A 26,213-nucleotide genomic window follows, 5' to 3' on the forward strand; every position below is an offset into this window, starting at 1 on the left:
TTCTGACACTGGCATGACTTTTTGGTGAGCTGATAAGGCAACATAGTAAATACTGCAAAGTCAGTTTACAGAAGTACATGGCTGTAGATGACGGCGCTGTATACCATCAGGCTTTGTTGTCATACATGCACTGGCAGACACAGGCCATTGCCGGGGGCTCCAAGATTTCCAGGGGTCCCCAACATTTTTGTCCTTCCATTTAGGGTCCATATGACCGCTTTGGTCTTAATTCACCACCTGAAAACTCACAGCGAGGAGACCCGAGTTTGATTCCACCCTCGCCAATCTCTGTGTGGAGTTTGCATGTTCTCCCCGTGCATGCATGGCTTTTCTCTGGGTACTCCGCTTCCCTCCCCCATTCCAAAAACATGTTAGCTTCATTGGTCACTCCAAATTGTCCATAGGTATGAATGTGGGTGGGAATGGTTGTTTGTCTATATGTGCCCTGGGATTGGCTGGCCACCAGTCCAGGGTGGACCCCGCCTCTCCCCAAGACAGCTGGGATAGGCTCCAGCACCCCCAGCAACCCTCGTGAGGATAAGGGTAGAAAATGAATGAATGAATGAATGTTACTATTAATGAAATATGTCATATTAGTTCTATTGAAAAATGATGGGGAATCCTCAATTGATATTTCACATTTCCACCCTGATTATCTCTCTAGCTCTCTTCAATTGCCGTTGTTCACTCAGGGCACAAGCCAGGTTTAAGTCCTCCATGTGCCACACAAACTCAATAAACGTATTTGAAGTACAAAATGTCCAGTAATGAATGATTGATGATGAACCATGATTGTAGTCATGTTGTATTTCCAATAATGGCATTTGATAATTAACTAGTCCAGGGTGGACCCCGCCCCTTGGCTGAAGTCAGCTGGGATAGGCTCCGGCACCCCCGCGACCCTAGTGAGGATAAGCAGCATAGAAAATGGATGGATGGCATCGGATAATATATTTACTAACTTTACGTTTTGAGGGCAGCTCGACTGTGAAGTTTGTGCTTTCACAGCCAAACAAACTACGGAGTGTTCAAGAGCGGCCAAACAAACGAAATCTCAAGGCACATGAGGCACATGCCATACATCAGGTGTCGACAAAGGGCCGAAGCACTGCGGGTTCTCTTTCCAAGCAGGTTCTCCAGCAGGTGCTTTCATTGACGAGCTCCTTCCCCAAACCAAAGGAGGTTTATTATTAAAATCACCTGCTTTGGTGTCTCGGCCCCCATGGCAGGAGTTTGGCACCCCTGCTGTACATTTTAATTGCATTATCAGTGACTGTGGATGTGTTGTTGAAACAGCCTGTTTTGTAAGAAATAAATATGATTCTATTTTCTTTTGGGGGGGGGGGCAAAAAGACAGGAGCACAGTATGCAGGTAAAACAGGTACTTCCATTAAGCACAAGAGACAGATAAAGACAGCTAATAATGCTAATAAGGAAATGATTGTGTTTACCTTGGGACTCTCCATGCAGCGTGCACGTCCACGTGGACGCCCACACGTGGGACCATCTTCTGCCCAATGGCCTCTGACATGGAGTCCCACGAGGCAAAGGGACAGGAGGGGTCCATTCGAGAGTAGAGGCTCCATACCAGCCGCTCGCCCTCCGCCAACCCAAACAGGCAAAAGCAAGTCATTGGCAGACTGCTCACCGCCCTTTCCACATCTCTCAGCCAGAAGGGACAGTGTTGCATTGTGGGATATCCCACAATTTCTGCGCCATGCGTGGGGAACTTGTTTAATGATAAATGTCGGTCTTTCTTTGCTGCTTTGCTTCCGTGTTCGCCTGCCAAGCCCATTAAAGACTCTATTCCGCTGGCGCATCCGGGTGCCCAGGAATTGATTGTGCTCAGGGTGGTGTGTTTTTGGACCCCCGCCCCCTAGCGTCAGTGCCAGCACATGACAGTGACATATAACAGGAAAGCCACCCAGAAGGAGAATGATGTCACACCGCAGCCACGCGCTCGGAGGGGGGGGGGGGGGGGGGTTACGGGGTTAGAGGGGACAATAAAACCAAATAAAGCAGCAAGAGTGGAGAAAAAGACATAGTATAAACAAGGGCAGCAAAAAAAGCAAGTCAATGGTCTGTGGAGATGAAGAGAAGCACTTCATTGGAAAAGAATGATTTGTCCGGGACATCTTGAAATACTTGCTATGCAGTATAATTTAATAATTTCCAAATAAACCTCTTAGACATCCTATTCCTACCCTGAAAGTGCGGTTTGTGTGCGAGCCAATCCCCAGAGGAAATGCACCGCTCCAGTAAACACAATTACATTCAAGGTTATATTGCGGCTAGATCATCTTCTTGAACTTCTGTGGAAAAGACAATCAGTGCCAGTTTCAGGCCATTTTTTAAAAATACACTGTGTAGCAAAACTATTTATATTAGGCCTGTACTAAATCATATAGATTACCAAGGACTTCCGTTCCGAGACTGTGACGTCAGTCGAATTTTGGTGTAAATTTGACCAAATATTACTTCAGAAGAATTATCGTTCAGGAGGTACAGGATATATAGTATATATGGGATATTTATACTGTGTATATACGTATATATAAATATATACTGTATACAATTAGATAAATACATCAATCAATAAACCTTAATTATAATATAACAATCATGAAATAATAAATAATGAAGAGTAAATTGTAAGTACAGGAGTAAAACTAATAAAGCTGTATAATTAATACAGTACAGTATATGTACACCACTAATGCATTTGAAAATCGTAGTTAAGGTAGTAAAATAGACTTTTTGCAAGGGAAGATTCCTGGCGAGACAAGCGTTTCCTGATGCAGCCAGCAGCACCATTGTGCTCATTCAAGTATGGAAGCAGCATTTCCAGAAACATTTGCATCCCAACCTTCACTTGGTCAAATGTTTGTGAGTGTGTGATGTCACCCAAAGTGCAGCTCCGAAAGCACTTGTTGCACCAAATGAGAGCCATTAGCCTCACAAACAGAAAGTTAAACTCTGTCATTTTGTCAAAAGTGGAGCAGGAAGCACAATCAATGTGTCGGAACGGGTCAGAGTACAACAAGGCTGCCTGTTGTTACACTTGTACAGTGCGATGGCTGCTGGTGTACGGCCTAATGGGAGCCTGGCTGCAGCCTGCCACTTGTGATGGATGTCAGAGGAGGTCTACCTTCTGCACCAGAAGAGCTGGGGACAATTAATAAATTCATTAATAACTCCAAACCTTCCCTTTCTTTCCTATGACATTTGGCTTTCTCCCCTCAAAGTGTGCATATTGCAACATCCATTTTTAAATGCTGAAGCAGAAGGGGTGCCAGCTGGGGAAAACATGGATTGGCTCCATTAGATTAGATGGCCTTGCCAAACCTCACACTTTGTCAGAAACAAGAAAAAAGCCCTTTTAACATTAACGTTCAGACCAACCGCATTGTGGAGGGAAATCCAAAATACCACCCTGTTTGGAAGAGGGAATGAAAATTCCAGAGTGTCGCCTCAGTCGGTCGTGAATACGACACTTGGAGTTGCAAGAGTCAGTGGATCGCTGCACACAGTAAAGTTAACAGGCGTGCAAACGGCCTGTAACAGCAACATAAATCCACTAAATCGAGCCTTTGTGTTTGATAATGTTTGTTGAGCCATTCTATGCAGATGTGATATGATAGGATTGATTGAAGGCTCTTTTCTAGCACCGCCCTGCCACCCAAACAGTCGGTCGGCAAGGCTCTTCACATCCCATGTTGCCTCTGTTGGTGGTCCCTGCATGGTGGAAGCTATATTTTCCCCTCACTTCTCTCTTGCTCTCTCTCGCTCACTCCTTTTTTATAGCTAACACAAAATTGTTCCTAATTCTCCGCTGCTAGAGGGGGGTAATTTGTGGCTTTTGGCCGAGCGACGCAAGCCTCAAATTTGAAAAAGCTGCTGTGTTTAAGGCGTGCTGTGCAATCCAGCGGGAGTAACAACGAGGAGAGGAGCGTGAAAGACGTTGGGCCCAAATTCAATTAGCGGAATGCGCCATAAAGCGTACAGCAAAACCCGACTAACCTCAAAAGGCATAAAATGTACAACTGTTTCTGTTCTGAAATGGATCCTGATCAAAATGATTAAACCAGTTGAATAATTGCAAGAATTTACATTTTGTTAATCACCATGCCCAAACCATTGGGCATGCTGCTTGATACCAGAGTTTCCAGGAGGCCCGTGGGAATGTTGCTCCAGGTGGCGAAGATGGCTTCACACAGGGCATCCACCTACTGGAACTTCCCTTGCCATTCATCCTCAAATGTTCTTGGGATTCGGATCAGGCGGACACGCAGGATGGTCCAAAAAAGTGAGGTGGACATCATGAGCTGTCCTGTTAAAAAAGGTCATTACCTGTCATTACCACACAGTCGAGGGCCTTCGGCCATGTGGGATGCCCCCTGCAACATCTCCACATTGCCATCTGACACCCCTGCACATACAATATTAATTATCTAAAAGCTGTTGTGGCAATTTTACTGTATGACTTGACTTTTTTGTTTCCGGTTGCTAACAACCTTAAAAACAAGGGTGTAGAATCCAGGTTCCCGACTTTTAGTCACTGTGTGCGGTTTCTAATGCTGTGCAAATAGACAGTAGTGAAGTTGCGGTACGGTGCATAGCAACACATATTGACATAAACTAAACCATTTTCAGAGAAATGACCCCTTAGGGTCTGAAAGTATGTCAACAAAAATGGTCGACCATGCATGCAGATGTCGACTTAAGGAATCAATGGCGACAAAAGCCCCCTTGAATTAAGCAGGTTCCATGGTCTTTTCAAAACTTTGGATTTGCATTAAAAACCACAAGGATTCGACAAATACATCATGGTGGCCCCAGATGGAGATATTAGTATCATAACACAAGTTTGAGGCAGTTTATTATTTGATGCAAATTCCCCAAGAGTAGCCTCTGATAAGCACGCGACTCCCACGCAGGCCAACAGTCAATCACAGCACTAGTGACAGCAAATAGCAAGAAAAGTCCAAAGCTGTCGGTGCACGAAGCACGTCTGTTTCATTTCACAACTTCACTGGATTCAAATTCTGGTAAGAAAAGGTCTACACCAGAGGAGAATGGAAAACATGAGCAGTAGCAGCAACATTGGTGCTACTCCAAGCAAAGCTATTGATCAGTGTGTGTGGGGGGGGGGGGGGGGGGGGTTGAGGAAGCTGCAGGTGTGGGGAAGAAAAAACACAATCACATCTCAAGTCAAACAAACGTATTTCTTCTGATGGAGATGGATAGTAGGGTCAGCATTCCAGTCCACGCTGGAGATCCCTACTGGTAATCTGTGCCCGCTCACTGCTGCTGTCGGGCCAAACATCTGGACGGAGAGAGGAAGCCACAGAGAGTGTGGAAGGGTGAAGTGAGGTTTGGGAGAAGAGGTAAAAGTCTCTGTTAAACGAACTGTTTATCTTCTGGACTCCTGTGGAGGACGGCTCATGGATGGGGTGGAAGTTCACCATTCTTGCTCTTCATCTTAATCTGGTTCACCCCCTTTTAGCATTTTTCTACATGTTCCAGCCAGCTGCAGGTCAGAGGCTGCAGTACATGAAGCAACATTGTGTCTAATGTTGCTGGCTGGTGATGGGAAACAATTCTTTTTACTGACTTCTTATGGGTCATTCGCTGGAGTCAATTTGGTGCTCCAGTCACAAAGTGCATGCGAAATTCGAACATGTGCTACAACTTACAACCACGATTCTGTGAAACTCAAGTTTCGTCGAGCATCAGTGCATCAGTAATTTGGAGTTTTCATCGAGTACCTGTGAGTCAGTAAAGTCAGAGTCTTCGATCTTCCGCGAGCACTAGAGTCAGTAAAAGCTGTGGTGAGTTTGTGTTGAGTACCCGTGGGTCAGCGACATGTTTGTCTTCGCCAGTCCTTGTTGAGCACACATAAGTCAGTGAAACCTGAATCTTCAGCAACCCGTGAGTCAGTGAAACTCAAGTCTTTGCGGAGTACCCCTGAGTCAGTGAAACTCAAGTCTTTGCGGAGTACACGTGCGTCAGTGAAACTTAAGTCTTCATGGAGTAGTTGTGAGTCAGTAATACTCGAGTAAGTAAAACTCGTGTTTTTGTCATGCAACCATGAGTCAGTAAAACTCGAGTTTTGAGATGTATTCATTTAATTAATTAAAATTAGTTTTAATTAGTAAATGAATGGAGACGAGTATGCTTAACTTGCATGTTTTGAACAATTTGTTCGTGATTCGCACATCTTTAGCAGCGTCTTTACCCCCCTACTATTGTTCACAGAGCAGAAACCTGCTAAAAAACCATCTACTTTTTTATTTTTCCCTCTTGTCTCCTTTGAGGTTTCCAACAGGGAATCGTAAAATGTTGCTCTGAGGGCACATTGAGGTGGGGAATTGTGTAAAAAGGCAATGGCAGCAGCTCCAGTGCCAAAGTGAGAATAATAGAGATACGTACATTCACACACATTGCACCTTGAGAGTATTTGATCCCTGTGACCACAACATGTCCTTTGTAACGGTCGGCTGAGCTTGTAAAAAAACAAATAAAAAAACACACACATGACAGGTGCCAAAGTGAGGAATGTGGAAAACGTGCAAGGTGAAATATTATCCCTGAGGAGTATGTGCAACATAAATATTACACAGCCACTATATGTACAGTATGGGTGTTGGGTTGCCATTTTCAGGTTGATTGGTATGTTTTTATAATGTATTTGATTTCATTAGAAAAAATCCTTAACATGAATACTAGTTACATTACAATTCCTTCATTGCAAGCAATCTGACTCAACCAGCTAGTTAAGACAAATACAGTTCTGATTGAGGAATAGGAGTGTATGAGTACAACATTAAAAGTACTTAGTAGCATTAACAAGAGCCGTCATGGCAACCCCAGACACTACTTGTGTTGTTAGTACTTGCTTAAGTAACCGCTGAGAGTATTGCATGAAACATTTTGGCAAGCTTCAACCAACACACGTTGTATCAAGTCACACCTTTTCATTGACTGGCTTTGCATCCAAAATGATTGCATTCATTCAGATGTAAGTAGCTTTAGCATTATAGCGTTACGTTTTTCCTGAACTCAGGTAGACTCACCGATTGTGGTAGAAAATGTCTGTTAGCAACCCGGCACCCTGTATGCACACTATATAGCGCTACACAGACAACCACTTTTGTTCCATTACTGACCCAAAATAAACACAGTTATGACACTGATAAATTGTCACTCACTGCTTGCCCTTCTGACTCTTGGTCATGACCAAATAACGCAATGTGCTCAGTGTCAGCATGCTAATACTACAAATGGCATTTGGCAACAATTCATACATTCCATGCTAAAAAGTCATTCCTGTTTCTTTGAGTCATGTTACGTAAAAAAAAATGAAACTTGTAACCTATACACACTTTAATTGGTCAGCATATGTATTACGAGATTTTGAGAGTCGAATAAAAAAGGCAGGAATTGAGTTTATTTTGAGAGTGTTACAACAACCACTGATTCTTTTCACTATTTTCTCGTTTCTCTTACTTTTAGGGAGCTGTTTCCATCGCTCTGCTCAACATAGTTTCTCTTCATTTCAACATGGATTAACGTTTTAAAAAATTGTTTGAGCTACCTTAGTTTTTATACAGGAACGTAGTTCGAGTCAGCCACTTCTTGTGTGTGTGTGTGTGTTTTTTTACTGCTTACGGCACAGTGGAGGATTTATTTGAACAGATGTGAACTCCCAATGCCAGGATGACCTCAGGTCCGACTTGGCTACATTGCAGCTGATCTCTCCACCCTGGAAAAATAACACACGCTTTAAGAGACTGACCTGAGGAAGAAAAGAGTCGCAAACAACAGCAAAAATAAAGATGCGCCACTCGTAACTGAACCCTCATCAGTGGATGCTTTGCCCTTGAGGTCTCTCATCTTCCAGACTTACCGTAAAACCAGAAGTCATGTTGCTCTCAGATTTAGATACATGACACTCGATTTATACGTGCACCAATCTGAGATCTTGAGGTTGGTGATAAGAGCCGTAAAGCTAGAAATGTATGTGTCACAAGCTTATAAACGAAAGGTCAAAACCGGAGCCAAGTGTGGAGGGTCGACAAGGATGAAGAGACAGCAATGTTTGGAGAGAAGACAGGGGAGAGCGACGCTAATTTATACCCTGCTAATTGGAAACAGCAGAGTCCTGCACCTGAACCGCATTCTCGGCCCCTGTGGCCAGCGCCGGGGCCCGGACAACGTGGGAGGGTTACAGAGTTTGGAAGCAATGGGAGGTCAGTGTCAATGGCAGCCTTGTAGTTTCTGGGACAGGCTTGTGTGCATTGTTTAAGTAGAATTAACATGGAGAGACTTTCTAAGGGTCATGTTTTGTTGTGACAGTCCCACACACACACTGTTAGATTGGACCACCCTGCCTCAATAGAAAGCATTAAAGGGTGGGGGTCTTAATACCTAATGTGTTATGGTCACAATCAAGCTACAACAAGGCTTGGCTTCAACGCTCTTTGCTTACTTGGTAAATCAACATGACAGCCTCCTCGGATAAACAACATACGGAGGGCATGTTGAGTCATAGCATCCGCTGATTATTAGACAGGCTGCGTGAAGATGTGGATTCATTTGTCTCGTGGGCCTGTGATATTTCAGTGAGCGAGGTCTGGCATGGCGCTCCAAAATGAAGTAATCTTGGAAGTGAGAGCGCAAAAATGACTGATGCTGCTTGATGGGTTCCATATCTGCATGATGTGTTTGCACTGCTAAGACACACGTCTCAGGGCCTGGGTCTATTTAGGCTCCATTTGTCTTACACAACCGCGTGTGCCGGATGCTGGCCATGCAGTGTTGCGCCACCTGCATTTACACAGCATAGAAGAAATACATACAAGTTCATGTGTCACAGTTTATATTGAAAATTGTCACCAAAATTTGGGCTGGTTTTGTACATTGTCTTGTTTTCGTACAATATTGCAGGTAACAAATGAGTCCACTTGCCCTGTATCCAGTACCCAACAAAGAATCCAATGCACTGCTCGCTCGCTGTGTGCAGGTGAGACTACTAAATAACCCACCATGGGACCATGATAACAGGTCTGCTGCTGCTTGGATTATGCACTGCCCTGGGGTATCGCAGAGTTCGTAAAACGGAAGCAGCGGTTCAACTCGCCCCAACAGCTGCCCGTCATGACTAATATGGTGGGTAAAGCCGTTAGTACTCGGACTGTGGTGGTCCAGTGTGGTGAAATTTTGGACACCCATGATATAGACAGAAATTCCAACTTACACTAAAACTCGGCTTACTATATCGCAGAGGACCACCCGAGGACCACACATATAAAATAAATGAACAATGCAACAAAAAAAACACAAAGTGAAAGAAGTGAAAAATACGACGGCAGTATCAATCCATTACTGATACTAACTTCTACTGTACATGCACAGAAGATGTGTGTGAGTTCTTCACCCAAGAGTGAAGTCAGACATATGGACGGCAGATTGGTGGCTGAATTTTGTTCCAAAAAGAGAGGACGACAAGATTCAGATGTGGTAGGAACTGTTTTGTTTCCTGTTAATAGCGTGTTACTTGTACTCTGAGCGGCTTGAGGATGTTGAAAATATGTCACTCTTTGTGATTGGCATCTCAATAGTTTGCATCCACAAAGGAGTGTGTGCAAACCATTTCCGAATCGGCGAGCCAAACACGCACATCCCACTCTAGCGGTTGGACGAGACGTTTGTCCCGTTCTCTTCCCCCTTTTTCCACCTCATATCTATCTTGAGGATCGGGCTCCGGTTGCACATGAAAGCCACCGCGATGTGCATGCTTCTCTCACGAGTTGTCTGTCACACACTTGTCCCCTCTCTGGTCCTCACGCCTGAGCTCAAACTGGAACACATTTATGTAAGAACATAGCACGGGAAGGATCGGAGACGCTCTTTGATCATTCTTCATGTGACAGCCGCAACAGCACCAAGAAACATTTACAATTTCTCTCTTTGACATTGATGACTTGAGCGTAGTTGTAATTTCATTTATCTGACATAGCTTCCAAAAAATGCAATAGCACCAAAAAACCCTATGATTATTTCCATATTGATGAGACACCCCTCCTTTAGACAAAACAACACCACACATCTTCATCTTATTTCCTCTGTCGTGGTAACTTGGTGTTTCCCTGCTGCAGGATGTTTCAAAGGGACCACAAAAGAAATAAGGGGCCCATTCCTGTGCAGGAAGACCTGCCTTTCATTTCAGATGAAGATTGAAGGGTATGTGTCCCCCCCAGGGGCAACGCTGATGGGCCCTGTGTTTCCTGAGCTGGACCCAAGCGCCTCTTCCCTGCAGTCAGCTCGTCTGCAGTCACTGGAAAACCTTTTGCCGGCAAACCTTGTTAGCTCAAGGTCAAGTGTGGGGGAATGTGTTTTGGGTTTTGAGGAGATATGACAATAATGGGCCCTTGTTCAGGAGCGATTATGTGTTGGCTCGCGTTGAAAGTGGGAAGCTTCCTAGTGTTGTTTTGGGGTGTTTTGGCTTTGGCTGTAAAGTGTCTGCTAAGAGGCTCCTATTTCAAGATTGATTTGTGTGGTGGTACGGGTCAGATCCCTGGTGTGTGGACTGGTGGATCTGTGAGAACAGATCGGCCACATGATCAGTTCCAGGTTTACAGGTGTGCAAACTGTCCATTCAACCATTTTTCTGGTCCTCATGAGGGTCAACTGGTGAGCAGGAGCCTATCCCTGTGCCTTCGGGCCGGGATTGGTCGCCAGTTGATGACAGGACGAATATGGATAAACAACCATTCACACTCACAGTCCAGCCTACAATGTGGGGTCTCAAACTGACGTAACATGGATGTTTTTGGGCTGTGGCAGGAGGCCAGAGTACAAACTCAATCCACACAGAGATGCCCAAACCCTTGATCTCCTGATAGCAGATTATATATACATACATATATACATATATATATATATATTTATATATATATATATATATATATAGGCCCATTTAAGATGCCTGACAGTAATGTCAAGGGAAAATGAAGGTAGAATGTGAAGTGTGGCCTGCAATTTGCTTATTAAAACTAAAAGTAAAAGTAAACATGTGTTGCAAATACTGTATTTTATTTGTAATTGTTTTTGATGCAATTGGCCGTGTGTGTGTGCGCGCATGTGTTTTGTGAAATAGGTTGTTACAGGTCCGGAGAGATCGCAGCAGAGAAATGATCACAAACAACGACTGTATGTACATTAATGATATTTAATGGTAAAACACACAGCAGTTCACAACACTTCCCCTCAAGTTATTATGCTAGACACAAGCTGATCACCCCTATGCCCCCACATAACACTCCATCATGAGTTATGCTAGACACAAGCTGATCACCCCTATGCCCCCACACAACACTCCTTCATGAGTTATTATGCTAGACATAAGCTGTCACCCCTATGCCCCCACATAACACTCCAATCAACACAGTTCGAATCCAGAATAGCATACCTTACCGTTGACAGAGGGCGGAGAGCCAAAAACCCCGGTAGAGTAATCTGGAAACCGAAAGCTGGACACTCGTGCACAGTTCACAGCAGACTCTCACCGGGATTGAGAAAACAAATGCTTTATATGCTCGCTCGTGCGAAAACAGGTGGCCAGCCTGTCTCCGCAGGAGGGGAGTCATCGCCTCCATCCTCTGTCTCAGGCACCTCAAGGTAACATTTTTCTCACAACCTTCTAGTTCGTTTCTCACAACATTCACAACATTCTATATGGGCATAATATTTATCCCGTTGCCGGGACCAGTGAATATTTAAGTGTGTGAAGTCAAAACAAGTCAAAAAGTGTGCAAAGCAAGTTACATAGCTGTAATACAAAGTTATATAGCTGCGAAGCAAGTTACATTCAAAAGTACAAAACAAGTGGTATAACCATTGGTATATAACCATGTGGTGGGTCAGCACAGGACAACACACCTAAAAATCTCTTCCTTCACTCCACCCTGTGGCCTGAGCTGAAACCACCACTTAATTGATAAACCGTTCAGGTAGATCATCTTCATTTTCAAACATCCAATTAACATAGGCATCCCCCTGGAGCAACAACACCATGATGTCATGATTCCCGTGTAACATGTGCCCAATAACAAACTGATACATAGAAATACGATCAGGAAACGTAAAATGCAGGGGGTCCGAACGCCTTGGCCACCAGGATGCATGATGACCCGGAGGGTCAGCTTCTTTGTTATTTCCCTCCCAAACGGCCCCAAATCATCGTATAGTTCTATTTTCATAATTCAAGAAACTGCGTTATAAATGCGTCGCGACAACATAGCTCGGGTGCGTCTAATATACCAAAACATGCAGAAGTTAACCAACGTTAGTAAAGCTAAGCATATGATAAGAACCAATAATGGAGGGACTAAGTGTCGTCGTGCTGTTATCGACATTCCTGTAAATATATCCCACCAGTGATGAGCCGAAGATTGCTCAATTGTCCTGGTGGCATGTACCACCTCATTCCGGGCGATCATGGTGGACACCTGCAACCTGGACACATCTGTCAAATGAGTTTTAACAAGATGCTTAAGTGTCTCTGAACGGTTCAGTGCGCTGCTGAAGCGTGTCAGATCCACCTGCCAAGGCAGCGATAGGGCTTGCCATTGCACAGTAGACAGTCGGTTTGTCCAACTGAAATCTGTCAATCGAAACGATTGATTGTGCCAGGTAAACAGATGCACGTCCCATAAACATCCGGAAAACGGTGTCGTTGGCAACTGGGGATGTGGATTCACTGTTGCTACACAAATAGAGTGGGGCCCTACCTGATATAGCAAGTCCTCAGGCTTCTCCACATTCCAATCACACAGTGCCGTGTCATTCGTAAAACATGGGTCTCGATATATTTGCATTTGTAAGCATACAGTCCCCTTGTCCATTACGTCACAACCTTCCAGATCATAAGTCAGATTAGTCTGTGGACTAAACCAGTCCCCATGCGTTTTCAAGAAATAATAATGGTTTCCCACTATTAATGGCAAAATCCGATATCTGCATATGGTCATGGGTCGGGTTACGTTTACTTCCAACCACATCCCTTGACAGTGTGTTTCATTGCACTGAGTCAGGCTAGGTTTAACTTGTAACCATACGCGGTCCGATATGTTCCATAAGTGTCTCCACGGCTGCACTGCTGAGGAGGTCAATGTTCTCAACAGACGTTCTTGCTGAACTTTAGCACTAAGCATTTGCAAGGTACATTTGGTACTATTCAACGTTGCAACCTTGTGTAAAACTTCTGATGTTGCATCCCACATATCAACGTTCCAACCCAGAAATGTGTCTACTACATGAGCTCCCCCTTTCTGTATTTCTACAGTGGTAGGCATCCATTGTGCCACCCTGCGGAACCCATGAGCTGTCGTCTGACCTGTAGATGATAACATAGATCGTGTCACTTCCCCATCAATGGTGTTGAATATTCCTAACAAAGTTCCTGTTCCCCCTAACAGTGTATCATACCACGCTCGTTTGTTCCTTCGTGGCTTGCAGGTTGGTATCGATGGTAACCTTATCTCCCAATGAATCTCATTATGTGCCGCCTGGTAAGCCATGTGTGTGCATGATGTCACTATTGGCACTAACGTAGGGTGTGTCACCTGCTGATGTGGTGGTACTACCAAGATGACCCAGATTGTTGACCTGCGTCCCGTGATCTCAGTTGAGTTTGAAATCCAGATGTCAGTGTCGCCTGACGTTACCGTCCATTGAGTCCCCTTGGTCGATGAGCATGATACGTCCTCACGAAGTGTGAAGGGATATTCCGTCAGGAAGGGATTTCCTGTTAATCGACAGAGGCTTACTTCAGCTTCAATGGTAACGTTGCATCCCGTTCTCAGGATCATGGACCATGCATGTGGTCCTTGGTAGGGGTCGCAGTCCATGGTGATGTTTGCAGTCTGGCAGACGGACCACGCAGGGCAGCGGAAGTTATCCTGCGTGCGATTATTGGTGCTGTTCTTCCATCCCACTCGAACCACGCGAGGCAAGCGAGGAGCTCCTTCCACCGGTGTCACCCAAGAGTGGGCGTTCCTTGGGCCGCATGCAGGCAGGACAGCCAGGAGAGTGCCCCAACAACCGACATGGCCATCTCCTGGGTGGGACCCCATGGTACGATGATCCTCGGGCCCCTTCTGCCAGACGTCCCACCAGCAGCCTCAACATCCACACTCCGCCACCAGGCTATGACTGAAAAACAAAACACATGCTCCTCCCAGTCCAATCATGGATATTTTCGGTCCCTTGAATTTAGCAGGATTGCCTGAAATTATCGTGGGCTCCGCCCTTGTATCAACTAAAGCTCTTACTTCCTGATCTGAGCTTTTCCAATGAATAATCCTATTTACATGAGGCCTAGGGTCTTCTTGTGACCAGCGGGGTACAAATTTGGCCGCTGCCTCCGGGGCTTGACCCCCATCCTATTCAAACTTGGCTAAGGAGGGGTAAAGACCACCGCCTTCCGAAAAGGGGTTCTTATTCTGCCTCCCCTTCCGATTCTGTTTTTTGGCCTTACTCTTTTCTTTTCTTTCTTTGCGTGCTCGCTTTAATGCAGCTATTTGATGCTTTTCCCGTTCGCCTTCTGATGTAGTTGAGTCTGAATCGGAATCATCAGAGCTTCTAACAGGCACACCAACCTCCTCCTCCCTTGGTGGCGGATTGGCACGCATCCATTTACACAGTGCATCATACAACTGCTGACCTTGAGCATCGGTCACCCTTTCCTCAGCAGGGGGCATCGCTCTTTGTACGCGTCGCCGACGCTGTACAGGTCTAGCTACACGAAGCTCACCATCACCCTCCCCCTGCTCTGGGTCAGGATACAGATCAGGGAAAAACTTCTCCCAATCCTCCTCTCGATCCCAGGCATCGGGATTATCCTCCCCACTTATCACAAAAGCTCGTATTTTCACCTCATCACCCCTGAGATTTTTCCTCTGCTTGCGAGTAACATGCCTCGTGCTAGCAACAGCCTTCTCACACATCCGCTGTAAATTAGCTTTTTTGCACTCCAGCAATGTTATTTTGGTTTGTAACATCTGATTCTCTATTTTTACTCTATCAACTTGTTCTCTTAGTTTCAACGTTTCATGCTCCGGGCTAGTATATTTTTCTGGCTGAATTTTCCCATGCCTGCGCGCATGCCCACATGCACTTAACAGCTCCTCCAAGCGGAGCTTTGGGTTTCACCACAACCCTAGGAACACCAGCGGTATTTTCTGTCCATGCTTCCGGACCAGAACTTCCCGCTTGCAACAACTTATCAGCTACCGTCTTAACAGCTCCTCCAAGCGGAGCTTTGGGTTTCACCACAACCCTAGGAACACCAGCGATATTTTCTGTCCATGCTTCCAGACCAGAACTCCCCGCTTGCAACAACTTATCAGCTACCGTCTTAACAGCTCCTCCGAGCGGAGCTTTGGGTTTCACCACAACCCTAGGAACACCAGCGGTATTTTCTGTCCATGCTTCCAGACCAGAACTCCCCGCTTGCAACAACTTATCAGCTACCGTCTTCCACGGCGCTGCCCCCCACCCCGGAACAACTCTGCTCTCCGCGGCGGGACTATTTTCCTTTTTCCTAAACATTTCTCTCACTGAGTCTCTCCTTTTCAAAAAGTTCCAGGTTCGTGACGCCAAATGTTTTGTGAAATAGGTTGTTACAGGTCCGGAGAGATCGCAGCAGAGAAATGATCACAAACAACGACTGTATGTACATTAATGATATTTAATGGTAAAACACACAGCAGTTCACAACACTTCCCCTCAAGTTATTATGCTAGACACAAGCTGATCACCCCTATGCCCCCACATAACACTCCATCATGAGTTATGCTAGACACAAGCTGATCACCCCTATGCCCCCACACAACACTCCTTCATGAGTTATTATGCTAGACATAAGCTGTCACCCCTATGCCCCCACATAACACTCCAATCAACACAGTTCGAATCCAGAATAGCATACCTTACCGTTGACAGAGGGCGGAGAGCCAAAAACCCCGGTAGAGTAATCTGGAAACCGAAAGCTGGACACTCGTGCACAGTTCACAGCAGACTCTCACCGGGATTGAGAAAACAAATGCTTTATATGCTCGCTCGTGCGAAAACAGGTGGCCAGCCTGTCTCCGCAGGAGGGGAGTCATCGCCTCCATCCTCTGTCTCAGGCACCTCAAGGTAACATTTTTCTCACAACCTTCTAGTTCGTTTCTCACAACATTCACAACATTCTATATGGGCATAATATTTATCCCGTTGCCGGGACCAGTGAATATTTAAGTGTGTGAAGTCAAAACAAGTCAAAAAGTGTGCAAAGCAAGTTACATAGCTGTAATACAAAGTTATATAGCTGCGAAGCAAGTTACATTCAAAAGTACAAAACAAGTGGTATAACCATTGGTATATAACCATGTGGTGGGTCAGCACAGGACAACACACCTAAAAATCTCTTCCTTCAGCATGTAATAAACTTTTGATTGATTGATATCCCAAAGCCAAACACTATGTTTTAACTTGAACTCAAATTTGGCTAAGGAATTCATCATTTTGGGCTTGTAAGTGAGACGCGTCGCCAATATTCCTGCGTGTCTGTCTCCAGCTCTGGTCTCTCGAGGTCTCTGTTAAGCTTCCTCAGATTTCCTGCGACACGCCGATACCCAGCGTAAGCTACATGACAGCACATAGAGCTGTGTGACAGTTGATGTGTACGGGGGCAGCGAACGCAGCCCCGCATTCATGTGGTGAGTGCAGGATTTAGACTTGATCCAATAGAGCAGAAGGGGAGAAGCGTAGGCGAGGGTCAGCTCTGCCTTGAATTAAGCGAGTGTTACAACAGGAATATTACAATCACCTCCCCCTAAAAGCCTGTAATACTAGTGAAGGGTAGCATGTGTACTGCTGCGCATAGCCTGTGACAAGCCGACGACCTAACCACACTCTGGTGTCCTTTACAAAGACGACTGCTTCAAAAGGCCTCCAATCATTGCACCCACTTACAGCCGACAGCACATGTGTCACTTCATGTGGACCACACCATTCATCAATTATGCTCAGTGCAGAGGCCATCCGACACCACAGCTCCAGAAAGAATACTTGTCTTCTGTTCAGACTGCGCCAACAACCACCTTAACAAAGCTTCAATGTAGAAAAATACACAACAAACAAAAACGCTCCTTATAGTGTGGGAAAGAGGCCGAGGGTTAGCACGCAGGCCACACGGAGACTGGAGACTGGAGTTCGAGTCCACCCCTTGGGCATCTCTGTGTGGAGTTTGCATGTTCTCATGTGCATGCGTGGCTTTTCTCCGGGTACTCCGGTTTCCTCCCACATTCCAAGAACATGCATGATATGCAATATGCATAATAAATGCATATAATAACAAATAAACACAACATGACTCACTCAAGGCTCTTCTTCCTTGTATTTTACAAACATCACCTGCTTGTATTGATTCTTGAATTGGCTCATCCTTGTGCATCGTTTGAGTTCCTTCGTCAATCTCTGCCATAGTTTGATCCCACATGCTGAAAAGCTGCGGCTTTTTAACCTTGTCCTCACATAGAAGTGTTCTATACAGTAAATAATGGTATCCAAGATTATTTATTTATGATTAACCATTAATATTATTAGGAATATTATGTGTCACGCAAGTAGACACCATTCCAAATATGTTTATGTTACATCTATTATACATGAAAGGATATGTTCAGTAGCCAAAATAACAAAAGATAAACAAAAGATGAATGTGACACTGTTAAAACGATAATTTGCCAGTCTGAAAAATTATAACCCAAGTGAAATCATTTTCAAAATATTTCTAGATAAAGTTGGACACGTGCACACCCTTGCACCCCCACTCACATATAAACAATTGCAGCCACACACACTCTCGCTAGAAAGGAACATAAAAACAGCACTAATGGGAAAAAGATGAGAAGGCTCCCAGTGAGCACACCCACAGACAAGGCGAGAGAGAGCTGGTCACACTAACATCTCCAGGATCAAATACTATACGCAAGTATACAATTGCTAAGATTAATATCACAGGTCTGGGGGTTATTTTTAAAATAATCTCTTCGGCTCATCTTAGATTTGCTAGGATCAGCTGGGATAGGCTCACATGACAAACCAACAGGAAGTTACCCAGCATACCTTGTGGGACATAACTGCTAGTATTGCGCTGCATGTATATTGGTGTCTAAGCATTTAGTTCGAATACACACTTAGTCTGTGTGGTGCAATTACATTGTGACAACAACAATGCCAACTTTGTTTTGTTTGTTTTCATTTTTTAGAAACTTTTTTTATTATTTCTGAGGTGTTTAACATTTCCCATGTATTCCTACAACAACTACTACTACTATCTTTTTAATTGGAATAACATTTTGGTCTTAATATTTTTACTTTATTCTCGTAAAAAACAGCTGGCGTATTTTTTTTTCATTTCTATTGTTGTTTTTTTTCCTCCCAACTATTTCAATTTTCTTCTTGTAAAATTGCTTCTTGTAATTATGACTTTATTCCCAGTATAGCTATATAGTTGTATAGTTATACAGTTGTACAGTTATATATATATATATATATATACACAGCCTTCTTTAATGTTAATATTTTTGTAAACTTTATGTGACTAAAAAGACATTAATTTTCCTCATAATATTGTGATGTTATAAAATTATTGCTTTTTCTCTTTGGATTTTTTCTATATGCTGTGGGCCAACAAAGCTATTAGAATGACAAAAAACAGCTATTAGAATTAGAATGTCACAATCAGACATCTTTATGGGCGTCCCAGTCTTACCAATAAATACATTGTTAGTAATGTCTGAGTGGTATTATCCATCCATCCATCCATCCATCTTATATGCGGCTTATCCTAGGGTCGCGAGGCTATGCTGGAGCGGTAATATTGGAGTGGTATTATAGATGTGTCATATGTTTTGATACAGTTAATGTATTGCATCTCATTAGATAGTCCTCATCATTGCGATCAAAGATCATTTATCCTTGCATGGCTGAGGTGAGGTTGAATGTGAGGTTAAATGTATTACTATTTACTGTATGAGTAAAGCGTTTGGAATGTTCAGATGTTTTGATTGGACGATAGCAGCGTCTGTGTTAAGAAACCTAGTCTGCAGCATGTTATTTTGGTGTAAATCAGCAGTAGGGAGAACTGCTTACTGCCGGGAAGGAAAAAGTGTGTCATCTTGTTTATTTTCCTTTGGTTTGCTGTCTTTGCGAGCCCATCGAGTGCGATGATAACAGAAAAATACTGCGGCGTCCACCATGTCTCACATGGCAGACCGCCTCCATATCCAGCGAGGGACCACAAGGACCTTACAACAACATTTTTGCACCAAGGGAGAGGAGCACAACTTCCAGCCAGTGTGTTAATGATGGCTCACTGGTGATTCCTTCTCATGTTTGCTCAGATTTTGGTTTTGTTTATACACACAGGCTCATATCAACTCTCCATGTCTCTTTTTTTCCCCTTCCTCTTGCAGCATTGAAGTGACCAAAGTGACTGCGCAGTCGTAAATTTGTGCTTGTACTTTATACCTGTATTATCACGTATTTGATAAATAATGACAGACTGTGTTTTCCACTGTACAAACGTCATTTTAACAGAGAAAATGTAATGAATTAATTATTTTTTTGACCAAAAATCAGCAAATTTCCAGAGCTGCAAATGTGCAAAATCCACTGTATGTAGCATCTAGGTATAAAATCAACTCTGCAACTATGTCTTTGACCACCATGACTGCCCTTTGAGGAAAAGCTGACTTTCAAATCAGACGTGTTTGTGTGCAGCATTATTCCTTCTATCTTTTAGGGCGAGCTAAATATGAATAAGCTTGTGCATTTTTCTCCTAATGCCTCCCCTACCTTATCCCTGCCGCATGTCCGCTACGACTGAGTATATTTGGACAGGTGTTCTATTATATACATTCCCTTCAGGGAGTCTAATGTGCTGTTTCATTGTAGTTTGGTAAAGGCAAGAAGGCAGGATATCCTGGCTGTTGATACTGTACACTGTACCCTATGCTGCTTGTGTAATCCCCAACAATAAAAAACTGTTTAGCACCAATTTTCCTTTACTTTTCAGCTTTTTTTCTCAGTTTCAGACAACTGTGGCGGGCACATCTGGAAGACAGATGTAGAGTCCCAAAGCTTGGGTCTCTGCCTTTGACTCACTCCCTCACTCTCTCTTCCGTGTGTCATTTTTTTCCCCTCCTCCATCCCTCTCTCTTTGGGAAACATGAGAGCCGGGCTAATTCTCCCTCCCTCCCTCCCACAAGGCCGGACCACCCACATTCGGAAACGCCTTGCTGTTCCGAGGAAGAGCCTGGAGCTGAATGAGAAGGAGAGATGTAAGGATGGGCCATGGCTGATGGTTTTAGCAGAGTATCAATTACATCATTGTAGAAGTCATAACCTGCTATTGTGTCAGGAGGAAAGTCTGCCAGAGATGGTTCCCATTGCATCAGTAGTTCTTTGTGGAAATTATGTAGCATAAATCCCTACACCACAGCCATCTTTAGATGCTTTTCATCCCTCACTGATTTCACATTGCCACGCATCTTAAGAAAGAAAAGCTCTTATCATAATTTACCTTCTGACTTGGCACACTTGGTGACCATCACCTTGTCCTCAGTGACCTGAAAGAAAAATACTATTTACTGATACATATTTAAGTTCCTGACATCTTGGACAATAGAGAAGTACCTTGTTTAGTCACAATCCGCCATTTTATTCTGTTACAGTCGTCCTTCGCTACGTCACGCTTCGAATATTTCTCCCTCATTCTATCGCAAATTCTTCCAACATTAATGAAGAAATTATGGTGTGTTGTGGTTGACTGTGTTCCGTTATTAGAGAAACAATATTGACAAATACAAGTTCTATGTAGTATGGCATTCTGGCCACCGGAGGTCAGTATTGACACAGCATTGCTGAGACGTGACGTTCCATTACATTACCGTCACCATGCGTTTAGTCAGCCACGGCATGTTCGACGTGGACGTGGTAAGTGAAAAGAATTCCACTTGGCTTCATACGTTGTCTTTCCTCCCCACTCCGTTTGAAAGCCTTTCTTAAGTTTATAGTGAATAAACGGAAGGCTAACTAGTTAGCTGCTGGCTAGTATGCTATCCAAGTTTGGCCCACGAGCTCCTATCGTGTCCCTGCAGCGTTTCCGTAGCCGGCGCATGTGCAGTGCGATGTAAACAAAGACAAGGACCGGAAGGGGGACTGCAGACTGACCGGTGCTCTGCGTCTCTGGGCGGCGATGTGCTTCCTTTCTGCATTAGCTGAGAATATGGGCCCTAGTGCAAAATTGGTCCCCCCATAGATTCGTGCAGGGGGGGTTATTGGGGGTAACTTTATTGATATTGTCGTGGTGTACAATAATTGGAACAAATTTCAACATGATGCAAAACTGCACCACTGCAAACTACAACCACAATAGTAAACATGTTGTTAGCATTGTGTTCATTAAATAGTGCAGGTGCACCTAATAATATGACAGGTGTTAGTGTCGCCACCACGTGGTGATATTTCATATAATACACTTTTTAAAATTATTTTATTACAGGAATAGTCAATATTTATACAACATTAGCAGGTTTTATGGATGGTTTTAATTCTTTACAGCTGTTTGCAGTTTTCAGTGAATACTTCATCAGTCAACATTTATTAAATAAGTATAGTTACAATTATTAATTATTCTTAAGGGACACTACTTACCCTCATAAATAAATAAAAAAGAAGTAGGTCAAGCAAAACTGACACGATTTTCTTGGACACATGCTTCAAATCTCCGTAATGATGTCATCTCAAAGATCATTGTCATTCCTCGGGTTGGCCAAAATGTGTTGTCGACCACAGAGCAAGGAACTATTTTTGGTGACCATTTTTCCCGGCTAATCAACAAAGAAAAGTAAGATTAGGACAGTGGATCCCCACCTATTTGAACATTTCTTATCAAAATGTATTTTTTCTTATTCTGCTCATTACTGACTTCTTGGCTGCAGAATTATTTTGCAGGAAACCCATCTCATTCACCTCAGGTGGGTAAAAATGTATATCGATACATTAACAATCAACAATCTACTTTCTTACAATCCGGACCCAAAACTTACAGTGATGTGAACACAAGTTAACATATGATGGTAAGTCGATATACTACAGGTGGGCAGTGCCGTTTATGTTGACGTGCTAGAGGAAGGCAGCTGTCGGAGAATGATAGCCTGTTTAGTGCAAAATGGGAGGCGGTGCAGCAGAAGACAGCATTGCGGTTGTCGCGATAGACGACAATCAGGCTATAGGCGAGACTGTGTATCCCATTCCATCTGTTCCATAAATCATCTTTCATTCAACATCATTCATTAGTGGGGAGTATATTTGAGACTTATATATTATAGGGCTTTTAGTCAGAATTTGTTTAAATTTTGTATTAAAATGTTTTAATTAAAGTCATTTTTAATGGGTGCCTGTGTTTCTTTTCACTATTCACACAAGTCTTAGAAGGTAACCCTGAAGAATAGCAGGGATCTAGTGCAATGAAAATGTTAAAACTGAAAACTAACTGCATAATAATTTGAAAATGGTGGAGGAATCTTGGTCTAGCTAGGTTTTGTTTATTGATGGCTTTACCATACATCAATTTAAAAAGCAATGGCATAATGCAGTGCATCTCATTAGATTAGATTAGATTAGATTAGTTTAGCTTAGTTTAGCTATACCTTTATTCGTCCCTCCGTGAGGAAATAGACATCGCATACATTCAAAGCTACAATATAGAAGTGTTGGTGTAGTAATACGTACATGTAAGCTGGTAATCTTGGTAATACATTGGTGTATGCTGAACACAGTTTAGTGACTTCAAGGTGCAACTTCAGGCATAATAATAATCATAATCATAATAATTGCATTATCTGCTCCACTCATCTATTTGGTTTTCTGTGTTTTCCTCCGGCCCACCTCTGTAGCCACTGATCCTACGGTGGCCCCCACCATGCCTCCAAAGGGCCCACCGACAAAGAGGCCGACCAGCGCTCCCAGCAGGGCCTCCCTTCTCACCAGTGTGGGGAGCCACTTCAACCAGGCCACCAACGTCTCCCAGAAGCCTCTGAGAAAAGAGGCAGGAGGGGAGGAAGGTGAGATGCTGGATGAAGGGAAAATATGATCCAAGTCCACATTTAAGTCTCTTATGCTTCTTTCTGCCTCTTCCCGAGCTTCCTCCATCTCTTCATCAGTCACCTCAGAGTCTCCCAAAAATGAGGGATCACGTACATTTTTCCTCCTTTCCCTCACTATTTCAACCTGTTTCTTCCGCACTTGTTCTTCAACCTCCTGATACAGAGGGCTGCTAAAGTGCTCTTCGCCGCTCTCCTTCACTGCTTCTTCAACCTTCTCCAACATCCCCTCAAGAGCTTCTGAATCTCCACTCCGGGTCTCTAGGGTGTGATATCGACCGCCACATCTCTCCAGCAGCACCTGGAGGTCCTTGCGCCATGTGACCAGGTAATCTTCCAGCCTCTCGTCCTCCTCCAACTCCTCCATGTTGGTGAAGAGGAGGATGGTGTTTCTGCTGACTGCAGAGGTGCCAAACAGCTTCTCCAGGACATCCAGTGCTTTGGTCTCGCCATCAGCCGGCTGGTTCACAGACACACATAATAGAAAAGCGTGCGGCCCTGGGCATGATAATGTGATCAAGGAGGAGATATGCCTTCTTCTTTCTTCTGGGTGGCAATCTGTACTGAACCAGTCTGGGCTGGACACCACCAGCACCTACACAAACATTGCGAGGGGACAAGGCCATTATCAAAGTAGATATTTCTCATTATTGTAAGAGGAAATTCTTTATTATTCTGTTTGCATGGGCAGTAATGTAGAATGACACACGAGACAAGAGACACGCATTTGGAGGAAAAAAATGACACAATGTATTCATCCATCCATTTTCTCTGCCACTTATCCTCTCTAGGGTCAAGGGTATGTTGGAGCCTATCCCAGCTGACTGGGCGAGAGGGGGGGTCCACCCTGGACTGGTGGCCAGCCAATCCCAGGGCACATATAGACAAACAACCATTCCCACCCACATTCATACCTATGGACAATTTGAAGTTAATGTTTGAGGCTAATATGTTTTTGGAATGGGGGAGGAAACCGGAGTACCCGGGGAAAACCGAGTCACGCACGGCTTCATACGTTGTATGAACATGCAAACTCCGCACAGATGCTCAGATGCCCAAGCGGAGAATCGAACCGAGGTCTACCCAATCTCTAGACTGTGTGGCCTACATGTTAGCCACTTTCCACTGTGCGGATTATGAAATGTAATGACTCTCAATTATTTTCTGTCCAGAACAGTAATTAATTTATCTATAAAAACTACTGTATGAGTGCATGGCACTTTACAGATTATTTCTCATCAGCTGTAATGGAAAGTGTCAATCTAATATTCCCTTCGAGATATTTTGTGCAAATTCACCACAAGGAACTTTAGGTCTTCGTGTATTTGTAATTATATTGAAAGCTCTTTTCCGCCATCTGGCGGTCACAGTGCAAACTACATCTGTAAATTTGGCCTGACACACATTTAAAATTGCCTAAATGTGAGGAAAGTTGCACTAATATAAAATACATATGAGGTTATTGGTTGCTTCTACCGCTGATATTCTGAATGTGTCAAAATAGTGTGTACAGTTTGGAACATGTTTCTCACTACAATTAAATTATATCTTTGTTCTACACAATGTCAAGTAATCTCTGTGTGGAGTTTGCATGTTCTCCTCGTGCATGCATGGGTTTTCTCCGGGCACTCCGGTATCCTCCCACATTCCAAAAACATACATGCACATCATTGGCGGCAAATTGTGTACCCCGCCTCTCACCGAAAGACAGCTGGGATAGGCTTCAGCATACCCCTCTTACCTTAGTGAGGATAAACAAATGGATGGCTGGACAATGTTGGGTAAAAGTGTCAAGAAAAAGAAGGCATAAACAAGATATTTTCTGTTAAGGGAAACTAAAGCCATTTTGGGGGGTGCAAACCAGCATTCATCTGCATTATGGTCATCATTTCATCCCTCTGGGGCGCCAACTGGGCTACAGCCTCAAGCAGTTGCCTCCCTTACCTGGTGGCAAGCAGCGCTCCAGAATGTAGGTCAATATGTGCCAAGACATCTCAATATTTCAGCTTTATGTTATAGGTGACAAAAGAAAAGTGTAGTGTCTAATAACGTGTCAAATTAATTCAAATAAAATTCCAATTCAAAATGTGCCGAGGTCCACTAAAAAATAAGCTGTGCGCAATAAACAACCCTTGGGCCGCATTTTGGACACCACTGCACTAGACCATCAGTAACCTAAACTACATGTGTGATAGGTGGAGGCAAAATATAAAAGTGCATAAAGTGAACTCTACTGTTTACAACCGTAGGTGCACAAGTAATTGTGCCTCATGTCATTGACATGACTGTGTTGTGTTTATATGACCCAATAAACCAGAAATGATCACGATTAGACTGTATTGAGTATTGAGTTCCAAATTGCAATACACAGTATGTGTATTTTTCCTTAAGACCAAGACGTCAGGTGTATGTACCTGTCTACCTGCAGCTTCTCCTCTGCGTTTACTGCACTCCTCAGTTTGGTCATCTACTTGGCCCTGATGGCTGTCTTGTAGGCCCAGGATGCTACAGACCGTTGACCGTCGTCCTCTCCCGGTCCGGCCCAGCACGACCAGCCTCAGCTCTGTCCCAAAACGACACGCATGAATACAACGTTGTGCACATTTATTTCTGTTGTGCGCAAATAAAAGTGTTTAATGACAATTTACGCGGCATTAACAGATGCTACAAACGTGTAAAAAATGTGCCAGCGCCCCTTCTGCCTTTTTAGCTTTATGCGCAATTTCACAGAATTTTCTTTCACGCTAAAATCTGTAGCCTGTGATCAACGCAGCGCTAGAAATGCGACATATAAGCAAATGTCCAAGCCTACCTGTTTGTGCACAAGAAACGGACATGTCGCACGATTGACTGTTGTATTTAGCCACGGAGGCGCAGACACTTCCTCATTCCTGCAGAATGACTCGCCCTCCACAGCTCTATCTACGGTGGCTGTATTAACATGCACACCCTCGTGATTAACCAAATACACGGTCACACTCAACTAAGCTA

At 43.9% G+C, this 26,213-nt stretch overlaps 2 protein-coding genes and 1 long non-coding RNA gene across 4 annotated transcripts in view; all 3 read right to left on the reverse strand.

Annotated features, from left to right (window-relative positions):
- Positions 1–1,751, reverse strand: part of s1pr5a (sphingosine-1-phosphate receptor 5a) — a 29,565-nt gene extending 27,814 nt beyond the window's left edge. The window contains exon 1 of the mRNA XM_058050074.2: positions 1,452–1,751. The gene's annotated coding sequence lies outside the window, so the exon portion shown is untranslated. The remainder of the gene's footprint in view (positions 1–1,451) is intronic.
- A 2,599-nt stretch (positions 1,752–4,350) lies between these two features.
- On the reverse strand, positions 4,351–21,204 carry LOC131103665 (uncharacterized). Of its 2 annotated transcripts, XR_009119643.2 has the most exons (4): positions 20,752–21,204; positions 20,639–20,684; positions 7,672–7,765; positions 4,351–5,326 (listed from the first exon to the last, which is right to left on the reverse strand). It is a non-coding gene; the product is annotated as an uncharacterized LOC131103665 (long non-coding RNA). The 2 variants fall into 2 exon arrangements; XR_013629981.1 differs by lacking the exon at positions 4,351–5,326 and having other exon boundaries at positions 7,483–7,765.
- A 204-nt stretch (positions 21,205–21,408) lies between these two features.
- On the reverse strand, positions 21,409–26,209 carry LOC131103638 (GTPase IMAP family member 7). The gene is made up of 3 exons (XM_058050083.2): positions 26,035–26,209; positions 25,637–25,785; positions 21,409–23,817 (listed from the first exon to the last, which is right to left on the reverse strand). The coding sequence occupies exons 1-3, from the start codon at positions 26,057–26,059 to the stop codon at positions 22,975–22,977; spliced, it is 1,017 nt and encodes a 338-aa protein (XP_057906066.2). The 5' UTR covers positions 26,060–26,209; the 3' UTR covers positions 21,409–22,974.
- Positions 26,210–26,213: the final 4 nt, after the last annotated feature.

The sequence above is a fragment of the Doryrhamphus excisus genome, linkage group LG16 (assembly GCF_037039965.1).
Source record: "Doryrhamphus excisus strain RoL-2023G ecotype Guam linkage group LG16, RoL_Dexc_Guam_v1.1, whole genome shotgun sequence".
Classification (NCBI taxonomy): domain Eukaryota; kingdom Metazoa; phylum Chordata; class Actinopteri; order Syngnathiformes; family Syngnathidae; genus Doryrhamphus; species Doryrhamphus excisus.

What these genes read in the sequence shown, in the direction of transcription:
- LOC131103638 (XM_058050083.2), bottom strand. Translation starts at nt 26,059, where the DNA reads ATGTCCGTTTCTTGTGCACAAACAG. An exon ending in CGTTTCTTGTGCACAAACAG is followed by an intron (nt 25,786 to 26,034) that starts GTAGGCTTGGAC and finishes GTTTTGGGACAG; the next exon opens with AGCTGAGGCTGGTCGTGCTG. An exon ending in GAGAAGCTGCAGGTAGACAG is followed by an intron (nt 23,818 to 25,636) that starts GTACATACACCT and finishes ATGTTTGTGTAG; the next exon opens with GTGCTGGTGGTGTCCAGCCC.